The sequence below is a fragment of the Crotalus tigris genome, unplaced genomic scaffold (genome assembly GCF_016545835.1).
Source record: "Crotalus tigris isolate CLP2741 ecotype Arizona unplaced genomic scaffold, ASM1654583v1 scf7180000017604.1628558, whole genome shotgun sequence".
In the NCBI taxonomy this organism is placed as follows: domain Eukaryota; kingdom Metazoa; phylum Chordata; class Lepidosauria; order Squamata; family Viperidae; genus Crotalus; species Crotalus tigris.
In genome coordinates this window covers 440,262-462,449 of record NW_024096507.1, presented here as the reverse complement: position 1 = coordinate 462,449, position 22,188 = coordinate 440,262, and the positions used below count along the sequence as shown (strand labels likewise).

Here is a 22,188-nt window from a genome sequence, read left to right as displayed (position 1 = left end):
TTTTTTGCAAAAAGGCAATCCTGAAAATAATCCAGCCTATGACATGAGGGCTATGAAGATGATAACCAGTGCCTTGAATCTCACAAAGAAATACTGCCATAGAGTAGCAGTGACACAGGCTTAACACGATGTGGCCATAACTCCAGTCCACATGACTCAATTCTGGACCAACTGAAACCTGCAGCCCCATGCAGCCCCATGCAGTAGTCCAGTTTGGTAGTATTTAAAACAAGGTTAAATATGAGCATGGCCTCTTGGTCCAGAAATAAGCACAAATGGCACAGAAGAGGCTGTTCTACAACAGCTTCCTGGACATAGCTGCCATCTGCTTGTTGAGCAGGAACTGTGAATCCAGGAGGACTCCCAGGGTGCTCATAAGCTCTGAATGGGGCAGTGCTATCCTATCAAAACCAAAGATGTAAACACTCCATTTCCTGGACCTATAACCCTATTTTTCCCCATTTAGGCCCTCACAGCCTCTACCTGTGATACTCGGGGGGAGGGGGGAGGCCTATGAAGCAGTGACTGGGACTTGACAGCTCCCTGGAAGTGGCCTTGGAGGAAGAGAAGCACTGCAAAACTGCCCTTCATACACAGCACCCTCAGCCAGCGTAGAAGAATACTATGGTGGATGGTATCAAAAGCCATGAAGAGATACAGAATGCTCAATAGTGTTCCCCAGTCTGAATAACAACTGGAGTGGGCTGCATAATTCACTTCCTCCTGCGTCTCCTGAAGATATACTGCAAGAATACCTACAATCCTGCTTCTGTATTAATGCCTGTGAGGAATACACATAATAATGGGACAGAGTATGGGATGGGTGAAAGGGGGCCAGGGATATAGCAAGGGGAGGAAAAAAAAAAAACCTGCCAGAAGTTATCCACTTCAACTTTGAGATTGATTTATATCTTCCATTGATCAGCATGCAGAGATGTGCAAAACAGGCTGTTCAAATCATTTTAGAAATGTTTCACTCTTGAAACAGTCCCTTCTGAAGCTGAAAATTCCTGTTTCTAATTCATAGCTGTGTCAAGGAAACATTTGCAGAATGATCAAAACATTAATTTTGTTTTTCAACAGTATAAAATGAAAATTGCAAGAAAATTATGAAAGGAAATGAGTAATGATGAAAATTATTACACAGAAATAGGTGAAAGGGTTTTGGAGCAAGGCTCTTTTGAGTTCTGATTTTTAAAGTGCATGTTCCTTTTATGTTTTAGGCAGGTACCACTTTCTAGACAAATTGCAGGATAAACCCTTCAGACAAATAGGTAAAGGAGTTTTGTGCAATAGGAATCTTTACAGATTTTTTTTCAGCTGTGTCCTATCCATTAAGGCAACACAGAACAGCTAAACTCTCGGAGATTAGTAGAAGGTGGGAGAGATGGCAAGTTTATCAAGTACCATAGCATTTTGGAGAGAGCTGCCCAGTGCATAAAAGACAGTGCTATTGGCCTTGTGGTATGCAGGGTTTTGCTGTATCTGATGCCACAGATGCCAGAAGCAGTTGCTGGGCAAACCACTTCCTGTTATTAACAGGTAGTTCTGTTGGCCACTTGGTCCCATTGCTCTTTTCAAATTGGCTTTTTATAGAGAAAGGGAAAAAAATGTTTATTTTGCTGGTGCAGCATTTGTGTCTCTGTAGAACCCAAAAGTACCAAATCGCTCATAAAGTTTTCCATTCACGTTAACTCTGCTTTGCTTCAGACAGCCACGAATTTGATAGAAATATTCTATTTCAGCTTATTATTTGATTCTGAGCAGGCTCAGGGATGTTTAATGAAGCTAGTTGGGTTTGCCAGCATATTTCAAAAGGACCTTTGTGGAAAAAAACAGGATATTTCTATTTTAAAGAAGAAAGATAAGATTCTCTGATACTGAATTCAATCTTTGGTGCAGAGCACACTGTGTTTTCAAAGTGCAGGTACCTTTGGAAGTCTCTGTAAGTGGTTCTCCCAAGTATCTGGCTCTTTCTTCAGTCTTTTGTTTACGTCCATCTTTGTGACAAATATTTTTCTGTGTCTCATAGGTGTGTATGCACTGGACAGCATCATGCAAAGCTGGTTTACACTTTTCACTCCAACTGAAGCTACTAGTATTGTTGCTACCACAGTAATGTCCAACAGCACTATAGTCCGCTTGCATCTAGACTGCCATCAGCAGGAGAAACTGGCCAGCAGTGCTAGGACGCTTGCTCTACAGTGTGCCATGAAGGATCCTCAGAACTGTGCCCTCTCTGCACTGACCTTATGTGAAAAGGATCACATAGCTTTTGAGACTGCTTACCAAATTGTTCTTGACGCCGCTGCAACTGGCATGAGCTATACGCAGCTTTTCACTATAGCACGATACATGGAACATCGTGGTTACCCTGTGCGGGCCTATAAACTGGCCACGTTGGCCATGACACATCTCAACCTGAGTTACAATCAGGATACACACCCTGCCATTAATGATGTTTTATGGGCTTGTGCACTCAGTCACTCCCTTGGAAAAAATGAATTGGCGGCTATAATACCTCTGGTGGTCAAAAGTGTCAAATGTGCAACAGTACTGTCCGATATCTTGCGTAGATGTACTTTGACCACTCCTGGAATGGTGGGACTTCACGGAAGGAGGAACTCTGGTAAGCTCATGTCCTTGGACAAAGCCCCATTAAGGCAACTCCTAGATGCCACAATTGGAGCATATATTAACACAACACACTCTCGGCTCACGCACATCAGTCCACGGCATTACAGCGAGTTTATAGAATTCCTGAGTAAGGCCCGTGAGACTTTTTTGATGGCTCATGATGGACACATTCAGTTTACTCAGTTCATTGACAACCTAAAACAAATCTACAAAGGCAAAAAGAAACTGATGATGTTGGTTCGCGAACGCTTTGGTTGACAAAAAGAGAAAACGTGTGAATGGATGGGGAAGGGGGTGGGAGGGCAATACATTTTTACTTGAGCCTGCCTTTGTATCCTTTTTAACTTAAACAGAGCCACACCGGTATTATATGTGTATAGTTCTATACCAAGTTTGCAAAACTAAAATGTCACATTGTGAAAGTATGTGTGTTTTTTTCCCCCTTTCCTTTTCTGTTTTGTATGAAAGATTGAGAGGCTTAAAAGAGAAGTTTGGTTTACACTGAGTCTATGTTGTCAAGTGGCAAAAGTCCACCAAGCTCTCCCATTCTTTCTGTCTAATTCACAGCCTCAAATCCGAGAGAGAGAGAGAGAGAGAGAGAGAGAGAGAGAGAGAGAGAGAGAGAGAAAAGAAAAAAAATATTGCAATGGCTTTAAAAAAAAAAACCAAACAAAAACACCTCCATCCTGTGATAAGTACCTCGAATGGCTCCAGCTTTACCCTTTTGTAACTCATCCTGACATTTCAGCTTATTTAAATGAACCAACTCCAAAATAACTAATAGTTCGAAAGGCTGACCCACGTGGCTTTGCAGTGCTTATTCATCCAGAAGCATGGCACACACAACGCTTGCGCATGTGGAAACTTAGCGACTGTCAACATACATTCTCAGGGATTTATCTGAAAAAATAAAATAAAATTAAAGAATGAGAGCATTTATTGTACTGTATATATATATATTATAGTATATGTCGGAATATTGAAAAAAATATAACATTAACTAATTTATTTAAAAAAAATCTATAATGCGAAATACTTGAAGCTGCAGTAGCTTGGTTTTAAACAAAAAACAAGGAAACGTTAAAAAGACTCAAGTGCGCCTAGCTTCAGGGGTTGGCTCAGGTGACGAACTGAATATGCTGGGCATCTATGCAGAGCCACCTTTTGGATTGAATTCTTGGATGGAAATTAGGGGAAAATTATACGTATATATATATATATATTTATACAGATGCGTGTATGCATATGTATATGTATACACACTTGTGCACTTGTATCAGGCACTCTAGTAAAGAGGGGACAACACAGCCAGAGCAGCAAGCCTTAGCATTAAGAATACAGTATGCCAGATTTGGGGTTTGTGCCTCCTAGCCTAGAAAACTTAAATATCCCTTTTTTCATATCATGGGATGGCTATGGATAATAATGGACCACATTGTTACTACTTGTAAACTTAGCAGTGTGCATGCAAATTATATTGGATTACAGTCCCTGAAACGCCTGGCTATTTTGTTGAAATGATTTATTTAACCATTTCTCATAAATTATATTACAGAAGCAACAGTATAGTGAAAATGGCTGCAGCATCTAGCCAGTTGTTGCAAGGACCTAGTTATCCCATGTGATTTGTGTGCATTGCCCTTCCGTCATTAGTGGTAGCCGTGTAGTACATCCTTGTCTGTAGCTACCTGCAGTGTTTTCCAAATGATTGACATGATACATTACGCCTTTGCAGGAGCTATTAATAAGCTAATCTTATTCTGCATAGGTATTTGACTTCGTGCAGGACAGAAAGTTGGTATGACTGTTCTACTTTTCAGTTAGTTTTTTTAAAAAAAAACAATAAAACCAACAAAGTATTTTTATTTCCTCTAGAATTACTTCAGAAGAAAAGCAGCCTTCTATCTTGCCTTGTCTTAATGCTTTAAAATAACCAAACTGGAGATCTAACTACCAAACTGTTCATTATATTCTTATTACCATTTTGGTTACAGTATAGTGTCTTTTACTTTAGCTGATGGTTCTGTACCTTTGTGCATTTAATGCATTTTTTTTAATGTTTTGGTGCAAAAGTTGTCCCGTGTCTCTTGTTCTTTTCACTAGAGAACATGCTAGAGTATGTTTGTAGATTTTTTTTTTATTTAGAGGGAAAAATGTTCCATGCTCTCCATTTTATTTATTATACTAGGAAAAAAGGTTGTACTTCCTCACCCATGTAAACATCCTCATGAAGTTGAAAGTAATTAAAATTTGATACACTGATATCAATTTATTTATGTAACTAAATCACTGTTTTATAAACTTGTTAATGATCAACAATTCTTTTGTTTTGATTAAAATTAGTTTTTTGAAAGTTGATTTTAGACTCCTTTATGTGTCTGTTGCTTGTGAATAGATACTGAAAACATTTTTCTGAATAGACACTTTATTTTCCTAACTTAGTTAGAAGCTAGAATCACAAATTAGTAACATGCATTTTGACTTAGTATGTTGTATGAACTTAGTGTGGTTTATTTTGACTATGTCTTGGAAAGCCAGAAAAAAATGACTTGTGTAGATCATGGTTCCATAAACTGTTGATAAGTGTAATATGTAAGTGTAACATGTAGTACAGCCTTATCACCAATGAAATATTTCATAGTTATGTTAGGAAAGTTATCCTGAGTCCTCATCAAGTACTTGCATTGAGATGAAATACTAACCCATCATTAAACCAAAATGCAAAACAGACGAGAAATTGCTAAAGAACCCAGGTTTGATTTTGCACCATTTGTGGCAACCAAGTAAATAGTTATAGCCTGTCAATTCAGTACATATATGAAATGCATGTGCACACACACGCATGCACACACACACACACACCACAGGGTTGTAGGATAGAAACCAGATTTTACCTGAATCATGGTTTCTGTAGTCTGCTCAGGCATTACATCCATTCATTTAATAATAAAATCTGTATTGGACAAATACAAGATCCGTGATTAATTTATTTTGCAGACAGTACTTTACATGTACACCTTTTTATTCAAATACAAATTCATTTGGAATTATATAACTGACACAGACATATAGAGGTAAATATAAAAACAAGTGCAGTAGAACAATATTAACAGTATAGTCTAGTGCAGGGGTCTTCAGACTTGGCCCTTTTATGACTTGTGGACTTCAACTCCCAGAATTCCTCAGCCAGGAGTCAACACTGATACAAAGACACAAGAAAAGAAAATTATTAACAATGCAATCCAATGTACATCATCTTAATTCAAGAATAAGCATGTCAACGTAGCTTCAAAATTTTTGAACATTTTGATGCAGTTAAGCATTAAAATACAGCTTTATTGTGTGAAACATTGAGGATCAAAACGTCAGGTTTTCATCAATTGCTGTATCATTTTTAAAAAATCAATTAAATGATGTGGCTTTTTCTATGTACTATATCCTAGTGATCAGGAAAAGAAAAAATAGTTCTTTTTCATGGAGTGGAGCAAGAGACATCTATTATTCCAATTTAATTTTGTGAAATTTTGAGCACCCACAAATCTCACCCAGATTTCCCCACTTTAATTGATGAGATAAATATGCTTATAATTAAAATGACAAGAAAGATGCAGCAATGTAGTAAAAACTTCTGTTTACCTGCAAACCTCTGTACAGTATATGGAAACAAAATGTTTTTTATTAAAAAGAAAAATAATCACTTATTTTCTGCCAATTAACAACCAATAGTCTTGTAAATCTTTGGAGGAATTTACATTGCCAAATGTTTTGTGTTGACAGTACCTCAGCAGAAAATAGTTCAGCTTTGTTTGTTTTTTTAAAGGGTGGGTAGGTTTTTGATTCTCAAGCATTATTTATTAGCCCACAATATTATTCAATATAGTGAAGAAAAATAAATAAATTTGGACACTTAAAACCATGCTATTTATAAGTGCTGAAATGGAGCCAGTAGATTGAACACAAAGTTGATTTGGTGTCCTTGTAAGATTATACCTGATTGCAAAGGATAAAGGCAATATTAGTTCCCTCCAACTTTGAAAGTATAAATAAAAAGAATAATTCCGAGTAACCTGAAATATGGTACAGTCTTCTGGGTTAATTTGATTGTTTCTAATAAAAATGTCACCAGCCATGATTTGGACAAATCTAAAATAATATGTTGACAGCCAGTTTTGTGCAGTAGTTAAAGATGTGAGGTTAAGAGCTGTGAGACTGTGAGTCCTCTTTCACTTTAGGCAGGAAGCCAGCTGGGTGACCTTGGGCCAGTTTCTGTCGTTCAGCCTTAGGAAGAGGGTAATCACAAACCACTTCTGAAAAACTTTGCCAAGAAAACTGCAGGGACTTGTCCAGGCAGTCTCCAGGAGTCAAGACTGATTTCAAGGATGCCCATATTTTCAGACACACAAAATACTTGAAATAAATATTATAATGGTAGCAGGAAAATTAGATAAGTGGATGTGAAAAACAGATTAGGAGACAAATAGTAGCTTGGCAATCTTCTTTGTGTTTCATACTGATGTTGTCTCCCATACTTGATGAAAGGTACTTTTTACACTCTTTAGTAACAAGGGACACTGATCCATAATATATCTGAGTTCCTTGTTTACCATGAATTCTAAGCTGCAATTTCACTATTGGCTCTATCTTGTTTTCTTGGTTGCTAATCCAAAATGTAGCCATTTTGTCATCTGCTTTGAAGTGCTTTTTGTTGGGCAAAGTTTCAGACTTTTTGCCTTTGTCTGCATTTTATACACTTTATGTTACCAGCCCTCTCTTCCTTGAAAAAGTCCTTTGCGGACAATTTTTATAACTTCATACACCTAGAATGGAACTCTTCGATTTCCTTCTCATTCTCCTCTACAGCACTGTAACAGAACCTGAAATGTGATGTTTTCTCCAAACCTAGACCAAAGTGTTGTACTGCTTTTCTTATATATACTCTACTTCTAGTTGCAAGTTTTTGACCGATTCTCAGTTGTAGGTGAGGAACCCTAGAACAATATTGCAGAACAACATTATTGTGTTCCTACTGTTTTACTGGACTACACTGATGTGAATTTCACTCCATTTTACAAGAATTATAAAAAAAAACAAAGTATAAAAATGTCCGTGAAAACTATGTTTATCTAAAAATCAATATAAAACAACAGCTGAGAATGAATATTAAAACCACAATTTAACATCAGAAAAAGAAAAGAGCCTGAAATGATACAGACATACTGTATTGTATATTGCTTGTCGTTTTCTGGATCTCTTCTCCTATCTCATGCCAGTGAATTTTGGGAGGATTTAAAAGAAAAGACGAATATCCAATGGAAATAGAGTTGGCATCTATAATTTCTGAAAATAAATTGTTTTCCACATTGATGATGTTATTTAGTTCTGGTAATGAAACATCTTCAAGAAAACATTCAAGTTCAGAGAGCACCAAGGATCAGTCCTGAGCTACCAAATATTCTCCTTTATGGATATGCAAACACTAAATCCAACCCTTTCACTTATCTCTGTAGATATGTTCTGTAGAAACGCCATCATTAAATCAATAAAGCAACCATGGCTATAAATGCACTTCTTTATTTAGACTTTGAGAAAAATTCAAATTCCTGATGATAAAATAATCTAACTGTTCTTTATCTTCATCTGGGAGTTTTGGAACTACCAGAGGCCAATAATCTTTGTGAGCTCTCTACAACTGCATAGCTTTATGCAGCCATTGTAGGAGAAAAAACATTAGCGCATGGTAGCAACAAATCAGACATAGTCCATAGCAGCTCCTCCAATCATTGTTATTAAAATGCATAAGCTTTCGTGAAGTAAGCTCAGCTCACAAAAGCTTATAATAAAAATTGTTAGTTGGAAAAAGGCTTCCAGTTTAAAGCTGTGCAGTACTTTTCCAATAGTTCTTAGGGTTCTGCGCTTGGATTTTCTTTCCCAGTTAGCAATCCAGATGTGCATGCATTTACACAGCAACAGGCCTAAATGGCTTCTAAAGGAGCTGTACAAAAGAAGTACTTTGTACAAGCTCCCATGCATTGCAAAAGATCACTTTCACATTTTCCAACATTGATGGATAGTGGGACAAATGGATTACATTACAGAGAAGAGGTGAAGATAACTAAGAATCGTGAAGCAGTTCCTTTCATGAGCTAATAGGCCCACCGGAATATGTTATGGATTCTCTCTTCAATTATCTATTGGTTTATAAAGCACCGATTTATCAAAATTCTCCCAGATATTCCCTTTACTCCCATTCCAAAAAATGCTTACTTCTACACCTATTTTATCCTTTCTGGAATGATCGACATATTTCCAAATAAAACATTCAGCTGTAGTAGTTCTTCATTTTTATTTCCTAAGACAGTGATGGTGAACCTTTTAGAGACTGAGTGCCCAAAAACTGCCCTGCCTCCTCGCCCCATTGCTCTGCCCTACCTGCTCCACTCTTGCCCTGCCCCACCCCCACCTGCCAGGCCACCCACCATCTCTACAGCCCATCACAGATCGCTCAGGCGGCCCTGCAGTGCCATGGTGGCCATGCCCTCCACCCATGCCCCACATCATCTGTGTGCAAGGGGGCGTGAGGGTGGAGTCTTGTCTCTGCTGCCCAGCTGCCATGTGCTTGGCTGCACTGCTCCACACCCAGGGGTAACTCTCCTCCAGGGGGATTGCTGATGAGGGGGCCGCGGGGGGAGGCAGGGCTGGGGCGATGGCGCACGTGCCCACAGAGAAGGCTCTGAGTGCCGCTTCTGGCACACGTACCATAGGTTTGCCACCACTGTCCTAAGAAAACTTAGGTGCACAGGGGCATTATGGAAAATAATAATGTTAACCGCTGTTTTGCTTGGTCTGTTACCTCATGTAGTTCCTGATTTCCTTAATTAACATTACTTGTCACATGTCAGAAGAGGAAAGAAGTCAGCAAATGGCAAGCAAAATTTCTGCAGGTTCATGGGTGCTTCAAAGTGACACATTGGAAGTCCCTTAAAATCCAGATCCATAGAATTGAATTGGGGATCAAAATAGTTTAGATGCATGGATAAATTTTGCATGAAAATGGCAGAATTATGTTAGGAAATAGTACTGGGGATGGAGCATATACCATTCTGGGGTGGTATTTAATTGTTTTGTTAATCACAAACATGTTACCATCCCACTTGTTCCAGCTACAACCCCACGATATACATCTGAGTTTGGCTCCTTAATTATAGGACCACAGTGACAACCCAGTACAAAACATTAACACAAGAAATTTACAAGGTATCAAATATGAAAGTTTTTATTAACCAATCTTAGTGGTAGAGAAGTTTGCAGATGACATCAATGCTTCAAAGAAACCTGGAGCTGTGCATTTCATTCCAGAGCAAAGGCAAGGACTGGGTCCAGACTTTCAGTCTAAAACAGTGTTTTTCAAAATTGGCAACTTTAAAATGTGGACTTCAATTCTCAGATTTTCCCAGTGAGCATTCTGCAAGTTGAAGTCTACACATCTTAAAGTTGCCACTTTAAGCTAAATAAACTTAGAATTAAGAAAGGACATGTGAGAGGAAAGATCATTCTCTTTTACACTATGTTTAACCAGACCTGGTAGATCTCCTTTTACTACTTGAAATGGGGAAAGATTAAGAATCCAAGTTGTCTGCAAGAGCTTCCATTACTGTGGCTGCATACTGTATTCCTTTAGTCATGGTGTCACCCTATGGAAACTGGTTTTGCAAGCATTTAAAACAATGCAGAGTTTTGAAAGCCCATGCCAAACTTGTTTAAGCAGCAGCCAAATTGGGAAGCAGTGATCCCTCTGTTAGAAGTAAACTCTTTGTTATGTCCCGAGCCTTTGCAAACGGCTCGGGCGTTTGCAGGCAGTCCCGGGCAGGTGCAAAGCTGCCCGGGACCAGACAGGCTGTCGCCAGCGCCGTGCGCATGCGCGGGTGCTGGCGCGGGAAAAGTAACCCATTTACCCGGGAGTTGCCTATATAAGAGGCTGCGAGGCGTTTGGGCGAGGCTGAAGCCATCTTCCTGTAAGCTGAACGCTGAATAAATGAAACTGAGAACTCCAGCTGCTTCTCGTGTCTGTTTTCCCGCCACGGACTCAACACTGGCGACGAAGGTGGGATGCCTTGCACTACCTGGAAAGAAAGAAGTGTAAGCTTACCCAAGGAGTCCTGAGCGGCGAAAGAGGAACGGCGTCGACTCGGCAGCTGCCCGCCAATCCGGTGCGCATTCGGGGGTAGGCTGGCTGATAGACCCATCTCCTGAAGATCCGAAGATGGCGAAAATCGGAAGGCTTTCGGAATTCGACGTCTCACATCCAGAGCGGTGGGAGTCCTACGTATCCAGAATGGAGAACTACTTCAAGGCAAACCAAGTGAGGGAAGATAGCTTGAAGGCGGCCACCCTGCTTTGCGTTTGCGGCCAAGACGCCTTCGAAATCGCAGAAAACCTTGCAGCACCTGTCCCAGTAGAGTCTGTAAGCTACGCAGACCTGAAGAAGCTGCTGAAGGAGCACTTCCACCCCAGGGTGTCCGTTATCTCATGGCGCCACACCTTCGAACAAAGGGATCAACGGTCCGGTGAGTCAGCCAAGGAATACATCGCCGCGTTACGGAAGGCCGCCAAGCCCTGCGAGTTCAAGGACCTCGAGGAACGACTGAGGGACCGATTCGTGTGCGGGTTAAGGCATCGCGAGCTACAACAGAGACTTTTCGCAAAGGAAGAATTATCCTTCCAAGACGCCTTAAGGGAAGTCACCGCAGAAGAAGCAGCAGGCGGCGCCGTCAAAAACATGCGGCCGATCAGAAACAGTGCAGAGGGTGCGTCCGTGAACCAGGAAGACGTCCGACGAAACTCCGAGGAGGATCCGGACGAGGAAGTCGACCGTCTACACCCCGCGAGGGAAGAGAACCAGAAGGGAAGCTCTTCTTCCGCTCAAGGCATCGGCTGTGGAGGTCGCCACAGGAGAACGACTGCAAGTTCCGCTCCCTCTACCTGCCGGGCATGCGGTAAACAAGGGCACATTGCAGCTGTGTGCCTGGGCCGACGAAAGGCACAACCCCAAGAAGAACGCCTGAAGGGTACCAGATTCCCCAGCCAGAATAGGTAGGTTTTTGCGCTTCGCGAAGAAGCATCTGTAGGACAGGCACACACAAGCCCATGAAGAAAAAGCTGTCACTCAACGTGAAGCTACAAGGGGTTCCATTATCTATGGAACTAGACACAGGGTCTGCCCTTTCCATCATTTCATTGCATACATTTAGGAAGATTTGTTCCAGTAGTGGGACTAAGGCCAAGTTAAGGCCTTCTGATATTGTATTAACAGATTTTCAAAACTCAAGAGTGTGTGTTAAGGGGGAGGCCACCCTTAACGTGCAATACAAGAGTTTTGAAGGTCCACTAGACTTATTAGTAGTAGGGGGTGAACGAACGAGTCTCATAGGACTCGATTGGTTTGAGGCCCTGGGGATACACGTCACAGGACTCAACAGCTTACAAACACTCGACCTACAGGAAGTCTGCAAAGAATTTGCAGATGTTTTCAGCCCCCAGCTGGGCACATTCAAAGGACCACCTGTGTCCTTAAAGCTAGACCCCACTGTCACTCCCATTAGGATTAAAGCAAGAAGGGTCCCTTTTGCTTTAAAAAGTAAGATTGACACTGAACTAGACAAACTAATCCAACAGGGGAATCCTAGACCTGTTGATTCCAGCCCGTGGGAGACCCCCATTGTCACGCCTCTAAAGGCAAATGGGGACATTCGCATTTGTGCTGATTACAAATGCACACTCAATAAGGCATTGCAGCAACATGCCTATCCTGTTCCTGTGGTCAGTCACATCCTGGCCTCTCTCAAGGGGGGGCGTGTTTTTGCAAAGCTTGACCTAGCTCAAGCATATCAACAGCTGCCTGTTGATGATGATGCTGCCATAGCTCAGACCATTGTGACCCACAGGGGAGCCTTTAAAGTAAAAAGGCTACAGTTTGGAGTAAATGTCGCTCCTGGGATTTTCCAAAGCGTAATGGAAAACACACTACGAGGTATACCAGGGGTCTGCCCCTACTTTGACGATGTCTTGATTGCAGGAGACTCCACACACATTCTAGCTGAAAGGCTTAGGGCTGTCCTGTTAAGATTCAGGAAATCAGGCCTCAAGCTCAGAAAAGACAAATGCCAGATTGGGGTGCCTTCTACTGAATTTCTGGGATTCAAAATTGATGCTGCTGGGATTCATCCTGCTGAATCCAAACTAACTGCTATTTTAGATGCACCCAGGCCAAAGTCTAAGGCCGAACTTCAGGCCTTTCTAGGCCTCCTGAATTTCTACAATTCTTTTCTTCCACATAAAGCTAGTGTAGCTGAGCCTCTTCACAGGCTACTAGACAAACAGGCTGTGTGGCTGTGGTCACAAGCGCATGAGGCTTGCTTTAAAGAAGTCAAGGCCTTGCTCACTTCTAACAGTGTTCTTGCACATTTCAACGAGTCTCTCCCTGTGTGCATCGCTTGTGATGCGTCCCCCTACGGGGTTGGAGCTGTCCTGAGTCACCTCAGGTCTGATGGAACTCAGGTTCCTATTGCATACTACTCCAGAACACTGTCTTCTGCCAAGCGCAACTACGCTCAGATAGACAGGGAGGCTCTGGCTGTTGTTGCTGGAATTAAAAAATTCCACGATTTTCTATATGGCAGGCATTTCACGGTCTTCACTGACCATAAGCCTCTGCTGGGACTGTTTACCACATGTAAGCAGACTCCCCACATCATTTCCCCTAGAATGCTTAGGTGGTCTATTTTCTTGTCTGCATATGATTTTTCATTACTCCACAAGCCTGGGAAAGAAATGGGCCATGCTGATGGCCTCAGTAGTTGCCTCTGCCAGTAGTAGAAGCTGACCCCGCGCCAGCTGTCAACATTCTATCAATCCAAGCCTTGCCCGAGCTCCCTCTTAGTGCCAGGGATGTTACCGCTGAAACAGGTACAGATCACACACTTTCACATGTCCGCTCCTGGGTCCTGTCCGGGTGGCCTGAGCACTGCCCTAGTCCTGAGTTTCAGAGTTTCTGGTCCAAAAGAAACGAACTGTCCCTTTCTCAGGGTTGTCTGCTTTGGGGAAACAGAGTTGTCATTCCCACCTCAATGAGGACTAGGGTCTTAGAATCCCTCCACGAGGGTCATCCTGGCATTGTTCGTATGAAGGCTCTTGCACGCAGCCACTTGTGGTGGCCTGCTTTAGATAAAGATATTGAGGCTAAGGTACACGCATGCCACCTGTGCCAACGATCTCGCCCAGAGATGCCCCAAGCTCCTGTGCATAGATGGGAGGAAACACAGTCCCCATGGTCTAGGGTGCACATTGACTACGCTGGGCCCTTTCAGGGCCAGTTCTTCTTGGTCCTTGTTGACAGCCATTCAAAATGGCTTGAGGTTGTGCCTGTCTCATCACCACCACTGCAAAGACTATTCAGGTACTGAGGGGGATTTTTGCTGCACACGGGCTGCCAGATGTCATTGTGTCCGACAACGGCCCTCAATTCACCTCCTCCGAATTCCAAGCTTTCTTACAGGCAAACCTGATTCGTCATGCCACGTCTGCGCCTTTTCACCCGTCCACCAACGGTATGGCTGAACGCATGGTGCGCATCGCAAAGGACGCCTTGAAGAGACTCACCTACGGGGACTGGCATCACAGGTTGGCTGACTTTCTCCTTTCTTATCGCACCACACCGTCCACTTCTACAGGGAGAAGTCCAGCTGAACTTCGTTGGGGGCGCCAACTTACTACTAGACTTGACCGGTTGCATCCGGACAGACTGCCTTCATCTACCTCACATCCTAGGGCACCTAGACAACTACTTGTGGGTGCCCCGGTTTGGGCTCGCAATTACGGGCCTGGTCATACATGGGTCCCCGCTTCTGTGTCCAGGATCACAGGTCCTCTCTCCTACGAGGTTGCCCTGGACAACGGTCGTGTCCTGCGTCGGCACATCGACCAACTTCGCTCTAGGCGAGACTTTTCTGCTGAGACTCCTGGGTCTTTTCCAGGGGGGGAGGGGGACCCTTTGGAGCAAAGGGAAGGGCAAGAGCTACTGCCCATCTCCACTGAGGGAGCCACAAACGGCTCGTCCCAAGGTTCTGCAATTGCTCCGAAAAGAAAGTCATGGAGCTTACCCACACAACAGGCACTCACGCCTACTCCAGCCAGGGAGTCACCCCGGGGGCATACTCACTTTCCACACACATCACACAGCACTCCAGCAACGGAGGATACCCGGGGGCATCCCAACAAATCATTCCCCGCAAGAGAACTGGCACACAATTCCCAAGGTTGGCCTGACCTTACCCCAAATCCTACAGGGGGTCAAACATACACAGAGTTAGTCGAGGAACCAAGTCCCGACTACAACAACCCTAGCACAAATCAGGGAACACCTGAGTTTTGGGAAAGTACAGAAACCCACACGAGCCCGAACACAGAATGGGGTTCAGGGAATGGACAGCCTCCTGACAGGTCTTGGACTGACCTAGGAGGTTCTACAGAGACGCCCAGCAGCGGCTATCACTTCAAGGGGCCTGAGGGTCTACAGCTAGGTAGGTCAACCAGGTCACAAAGTAACAGAAGCCCTGGCCTGACGAGCCCGGTGGGCAAGCAAGCAGGCCAGGCATCGGGGCACAGTCCTTGGAAGACACCAGGGCACAATAGAGAGAACAGGCTCACGCCTCCCTCCAGTCAGGGGACTTATGCCAGTAACCCAGAGCTAAGAAGGTCACAGAGAGCAAAGAAATCTCCTAAGTATCTAGAAGATTACATAACATTGCTGGCAAGGCAAAAGCCAGTAATCAGTGGGAGCACTGGGGAGCAAAATGTCATATAAAATAAATGTTGTATGTTGGTAGTAGTTTTAGCCCGGGGGAAAGGGGTGTTATGTCCCGAGCCTTTGCAAACGGCTCGGGCGTTTGCAGGCAGTCCCGGGCAGGTGCAAAGCTGCCCGGGACCAGACAGGCTGTCGCCAGCGCCGTGCGCATGCGCGGGTGCTGGCGCGGGAAAAGTAACCCATTTACCCGGGAGTTGCCTATATAAGAGGCTGCGAGGCGTTTGGGCGAGGCCGAAGCCATCTTCCTGTAAGCTGAACGCTGAATAAATGAAACTGAGAACTCCAGCTGCTTCTTGTGTCTGTTTTCCCGCCACGGACTCAACACTCTTCATCCTGGTTCATCCAAGCCGGGAATAAATAAGCAAACATGGCGACTGCTTTGGGAAGAAGGTTACAGTTTATTGCAGAAAGATGGTTCTTCAGGAAAGATCAGAGGAGAGAAGGGGTGAGCACATGGTGTTGTAGGGTTTTATATCCCCTCTAGCCTTTTGTTTGGAATAGTTTCCTGTTCCTGTGGCATGAACTTTGAGGCTATTTCCTGTGTCACGTATTCTGACCTGAGTTTTAGGTGTGCCTCTATGGTATACTTGATGGTAATGAGTTAGTCTTATTATATCCCAAAAGTCATCTCCTGCTTCCCTGGGGCTGGGCTAATGACTCTTAAGAGTTTCTTTGTCTTGAGTTCCCTGGCTCCAACCTTCCTAATGGTCTTATATCTGCATTTCTATGAGGTTAGCTCTTGCTTGGGGCAAAGAAATTTGGGGCCAGGTTTGGTTTCTGCTTTTCAAAAAATCCTTTTGGTGAAAAATATATTTTCCTTTTTAATATTTCCTTCTGGGGGGGGCTAACTTCCCTCACCTCCTTCAAATGTCTGTTGCTTTTGTTTTGAAGGGGAAAACGGTTCTTGCCCCATTGGCTGCTTTCAGTATGCAACTAGGACTGCATTTCTGGTCCTGCATTTAAGAAAGACGGGGGGGGGGGGGAAGGGGTGGGGGAGGAGAAATAGGTAATAATAGTTTTTTTTTCAGCTGATACGAGTAGGCTAGATATCAGTGATGCCGCTGTCCTACTACGACATCCTTTAAAATGATGTACAGTATTTTATAGACATGGGATACCTGGGTATGTATTAAAAATATAAATTAACATAATAACAGAGTTGGAAGCAACCTTGGAGGTCTTCTGGTTCAACCCCCTACTCATTTCAGACAAATGATTGTCTAATCTCTTCTTTAAAATCCCCAGTGCTGGAGCACTCACAACTTCTTCATCTTTTTCTACAATCCATACTTCTTCCTGATGAAAAGGAAGATCCTTTAGATCATTAATAGCAGAAGGTGGTATTAATGATCTAAAGGAATTCAAATGAAAACTGCATGAGTGAAAGCTGTTTTTAATCAGGGTTGGCAATCTGCTTTATTAATATGAAATGGGAATGGATGAAGAAAACCAGCTATGGGTAATAGCACATGGCTGTTCCAAGAGATTCCCATAAACTCATAAAAAAGGTAAGAGATACAAGCGTCTCTTGTATCACTGCCCAACACTGCCCAAATTCATCCTATGAGTACTTTTTTTTTCATTTTCCCAATTGCACAATTTAACCTGCTATTGGGAATTCATAACATGAAGGAACACCTAAAAGGAAAATATTGAAGGGGTAAATGTTCTACTCATGCATTTTGGATTTATGAACTGTCCACCTAGATCACTTTTTCTCCAATTTGATGCCTTCAATCTGGAGGCTACCATATTTAAGGCAGCCACTGTAGATTAGAAGAGCAATAAGTTATAAATGGATTGTTTTTAAAAAGAAATTCAGTCTGCCAGCAGTTGGAAGGTATGGGCTGGAAAAAAGAAGATTACTCTGCTTCTGCAGTTATGAAACTTTGGCATGCAATTTTTATAGTTCAGTTCTCAATGTTTTTGGGATGAGGGGGACTAAAAGTAAGAGCTCAACAATGCAAACCATAACATAAACTTTTAAAGTGTTGGCATGGGTTGTCTTACTAATTCAGACAGTTATTAACACTCCATTATCCAGATTTGTCAATAAAGCATTGAAGTATGTAGTTTTGCTATTCAGGGAAAGGAAGGTTTGTAAACTCTAGCTTCTGGCATGGGCAAACTTATAGGTTGGTCTGCCTCTCAAGAAATTGTCTCCCCATGGATTTTGTTGACAAGTATCCAAATTGCACAAAGTCACAGAACTCTGCAAAGAAGTTCACAAAAAAGGACATCTTGTTTCATATATGAAGGGTGAAGTTCCACAGCACATTTATTTACTTGTTTACTAGGTTTATATGCCAGTGTTTAATTCTGAGCAGCTTACAGACTTCCATAGTAGCTGTAAAATTAAAAATAAACAGAACAGTAGATACAGAATAAAATAACAATGTAATAAATAGCATAGCATGTGCCAAAAGTAACCATAATACCATTCTCATTGGGAGAGGTTATCATGAATCCCCCACAAAAAGCCTCCTGGAACTGCCAGGTTCGTCTGCTATTGGGGGAACATTATTATTCTAGAAAAGGGGGGCAGCAATAGAAAAAGTCCAGCCCCGGGCCTCCTGGTAATGACATTCCCTACAGCAGGACCTTCCCATTTTCTATTATTCAACCTGTCCTGTGGATTGCTCCATATGAGTCTATACCAGGATGTCTGGTTAATACAAACATAAATACATGCTATGTTATTATGCTATACCCTTATGATGTACAATCCTCTTTCCCCAAATAATTACAGACAGAAGATACACAGAAGACAATGCCTGTTAGGAACATCTTCTTCAACTAGGTTCCCCTGGAACAGAAAAATGAATCCTATCTAAAATTTAGCAATATCATGATAAAATCCCAAACTATGCAAGATCAAAAAGATATTCTGCAAGGATAGCAAAAAAAAAAAAAAAAAAAAAACAAAACAAAAAAAAAACAAATCCCACCCATATACAATGGCAAAATAACAGCAGATGTCAGCAAAGGGGCTACAAGCAGTATGTGTCTAAGGATGTTAGATACATGACACCAGACCAATGGTCTGCACGTTTATTGCACATCACCAGGCTGAGTCATGGATCAAGTGCAGCAAAGGAGAATTAAAACTGTTGCAAGTAGTGAAATTTGGGACAGGGATATGCATGGATGAAATAGGATGTGGGAAAACTGATACACAAATAGGACAAAAATTGGGGAAGTGAAACCTAGGCTTCTAAAGCTGAATGATAGGGCCTAAATAAAAAATTAACAGGCCTCCTGGAAATCTCCAAATGTGTCACTCTGAAGATATAAGAGTCCCATAAACTGCTTCAAGTAATAATAGAAGAAACTACCAGAACAAAAGAGTGAGCTAAATTTAATAGTGCACATAGGCATGTACAATATGTTCTTATAACCCTGGTTTTTTTGTGGATGGAACATGAATAAAAACATTAACAGAGTTTACAATTACAGCAAAGTTTTCCATGCATTCCAGACCTTTGTGCAATTGGAATTCTGTAATTTGTGACAGCATTCTCAAATAAAAATCAGATTAATTTTAGAGAGGAAGATTAGCCAGGTTCATAAACATATAAATAAATAAGAGCAATCGGGGTATTTTTTTGTGTGAAAAAGTACTTTTGTGAAAAAAATGCAGTTCTGGAAATACCATCAAATTATGAATTTTGGGAGTTCCATAGATTTCAAGGTGATCCAATAAATCCTGGAAAACATAACGACTGACTTAAACTCTGAGGTGCTAGACAAGCAGATGATGGACTAGAAACTCCATCCCCATCTCTACTGCAACTACCCTTGATAGAGTTGAGGGAAGTAGAAGGGAAGGTTAATGGATAAAGGATTGATAGGATCAAGATGACCAGTGGAAAGGCTGCAATTTATCTTAACAGGATACATGAATTATCATTTGAGATAAATTGAAATGTCAAGCATTTGTCCATTTGGGGTTGGACCCAGCATGATGTTTCCTAATTAAAACAAACCAAAATGCCCATACTATTCTTCTTCTATTTGAGAAACAAAGAAAAATATTGATTATTCTCTTATCATGTCTGTTTGCATTATTCTGCCAAATGTAATGAAGGTTTTACAAATAAAGTCATTCACATTTGCTCTGAGGTTGACTTCGCTTGGACAGAATTTGACAAAATGAATGGCACAATGTTTTGCAAGTTTAAAGGACTGTCTTTGGTATCATATCTGCAACCTGTAAGATTGATCTATATCCCACCTAGCTCATTGAGATAACTGTGAGGGGCACATATTGCCTAATTTGGGAAATGATCAATGCTTTATTAAAGCAGGGATGTGCCAAAGGGCCTTGAAGGACAAAGTGATATGGCTTCTTCTGAATAAGCCACCTCTCAGTCAACCCATTCAAGACAAATATTGGTTGATCTTCAATTTCTCCTTTTGAGAAAAGGTTGTAGATGAGATTCTATCTATACCTATTTGTATATCTGTCTGTCTGTCTATCTATCTATCTATCTATCTATCTATCTATCTATCTATCTATCTATCTATCGATCAATTGATCTAACCATCTACGTATCTATCTGCCCATCAAGTGACACTGTGGTTTATGGCTAAAAGCTTAAAAGTATATAAAAACAATACATAAGTCACCACAATATAAAAGAGATGTTGAGACTCTAGAAAGAGTACAGAGAAGAGCAACAAAGATGATTAGGGGACTGGACGATAAAACATACAAGGAACGGTTGCTGGAATTGAGTATGTCTAGTTTAATGAATAGAAGGATGAGGGGGGACATGATAGCAGTGTTCCAATATCTCAGGGGCTGCCACAAAGAAGAGGGAGTCAAGCTATTGTCCAAAGCACCTGAAGGCAGGACAAGAAGCAACGGATGGAAACTAATCAAGGAGAGAAGCAACCTAGAACTAAAGAGAAACTTCCTGACAATTAGAACAATTAATCAGTGGAACAATTTGCCTCCAGAAGCACTGAATGCTCCAACACTGGAAGTTTTTAAGAAAAGACTGGGCAGCCATTTGTCTGTAATGGTACAGGGTTTCCTGCCTGAGCAGGGGATTGGACAGATGACCTCCAAGGTCCCTTCCAACATTATTATTATTATTATTATTATTATTATTATTATTATTATTATTATTATTATTATTATTATTAACCAAATAAAAGCAAGAATAGAATAAGTTAAAAATTAAAATATGGAGAGAGCTAACCACCCACAGGGTTGCATAACATTCTATAACCCCACAGAAGTTGGCACAGCCAGGTTTTCACATCTTCTGAAAGGCCAGGGGAGTAGGAAAGATAGTAGGAAATCTACTATAAAAGATATTACTTGAAATGGATTTCCTAAATTCTTGCAGTCCAGATTTAGAACTGAGCACAGGCAGAAACGGCATTGGTCACTCTGGATGACATTCATTGGAATCTGGTGCATGTCTCTTGGTGTTTTTGGACCTTCAGTGTCATCAGTCAAGGCACCTTTAGGGATTGTCCACAAGTGTTGATGTCACTGCCAACAATTACAAGTGCAGGAGGCCAGACAAAGATAAGACTTTTCTATGGTAGCTCTAAATCTCATCACAGTGCTGGAATATGAGAGCTAAGGAAAAACAGACAAGCTTATTTCAAAAGCCAAAGTTCCATGAAATTCATTCCAAGATCTAGAAATAATGTATCATTCCAAAAATCAGTCATGGAATCAGAAGACGAACAAATTGAAGAAATCAGGTCCAAGGTTAGAAGTTGTTTGTAACTGACTCTCAACCTCTTCTTTTATTGCTCTAACTTTCCTGATGATGCATCTTTATTTTGCATAGCCTCATTAAACCTATTCATTTGATTTTTATTTAATGAGGGCTTAGAATATTTTCTTGCTCAGACTTCAGGTCAATGGATCTAGCCTGCTGTAACAGTTGGTTCCAGCCCTACAAACTCATTCTACAACAGTGGTTCTCAACCTTTCTAATGCCGTGACCCCATAATACAGTTCCCCATGTTGTGGTGACCCCCATGTGGGTGTGGCCACCAATAAGATGGAGTAGGACAGCTAGGGAAAAGGGAACAAAATGGTGGACAGCATGGTTTGGCGACCCCCATGAAATGGTCGTTCGACCCCAAATGGGGTCCCGACCCACAGGTTGAGAACCACTGTTCTACAACAAGACCTACTCTTTTTGATGTTCACTTGGAGGTATCCAAGAGCTTACCATCTCTGAGCTGCAAGGTCAAAAACTGTCAATCCCTGTTCCTCCAATCCAGAGTCTGATTTATCAGGCAAGTCCATAACAGTTGGGGCAGGGAAGGACTGCTCTACAAGGGTTGCTCTCCTTCCTGAGCATTTCCAATTGATGTGCACAGGTAAGAACAACTATCAGATACTTGTTAGAACAACTAACAACAACTATATCATGGCTAGTAGAAGAGTGCAGTGGCACAGAGAATAATGGGCATGTCTCAGGATTCCCATAGGATACTACTGCTCCACATGCTGCATTGGTTGCTGGTTGGTTGTTGGGTGCAATTAAAACTACTTATTACCTTTAAAACTCTTTGTGGCATAGGATCGAGCCATCTTAAGAACTGCTTCTCTGATAGTTTCTGCCTGGTCTGTAAGACTGAGCATAATAGGTGTGCCCCAGTTCCTTTCAATCAAACAGCATCATCTCTCTGGACCTAGAAAGCATGTCTTCTTTGTT

The 22,188-nt window shown here is 41.8% G+C and overlaps 1 protein-coding gene across 3 annotated transcripts in view; it reads left to right on the top strand.

Annotated features, from left to right (window-relative positions):
• ZSWIM6 (zinc finger SWIM-type containing 6) overlaps nucleotides 1–4,993 on the top strand; it is a 99,082-nt gene extending 94,089 nt beyond the window's left edge. For all 3 annotated transcript variants that reach the window (XM_039319909.1, XM_039319922.1, XM_039319914.1), the window contains exon 14: nucleotides 2,033–4,993. In XM_039319909.1, coding sequence (XP_039175843.1) covers nucleotides 2,033–2,895 — 863 coding nt within the window. In that variant the 3' untranslated portion in view covers nucleotides 2,896–4,993. The remainder of the gene's footprint in view (nucleotides 1–2,032) is intronic.
• The last annotated feature ends 17,195 nt before the right edge of the window (nucleotides 4,994–22,188 follow it).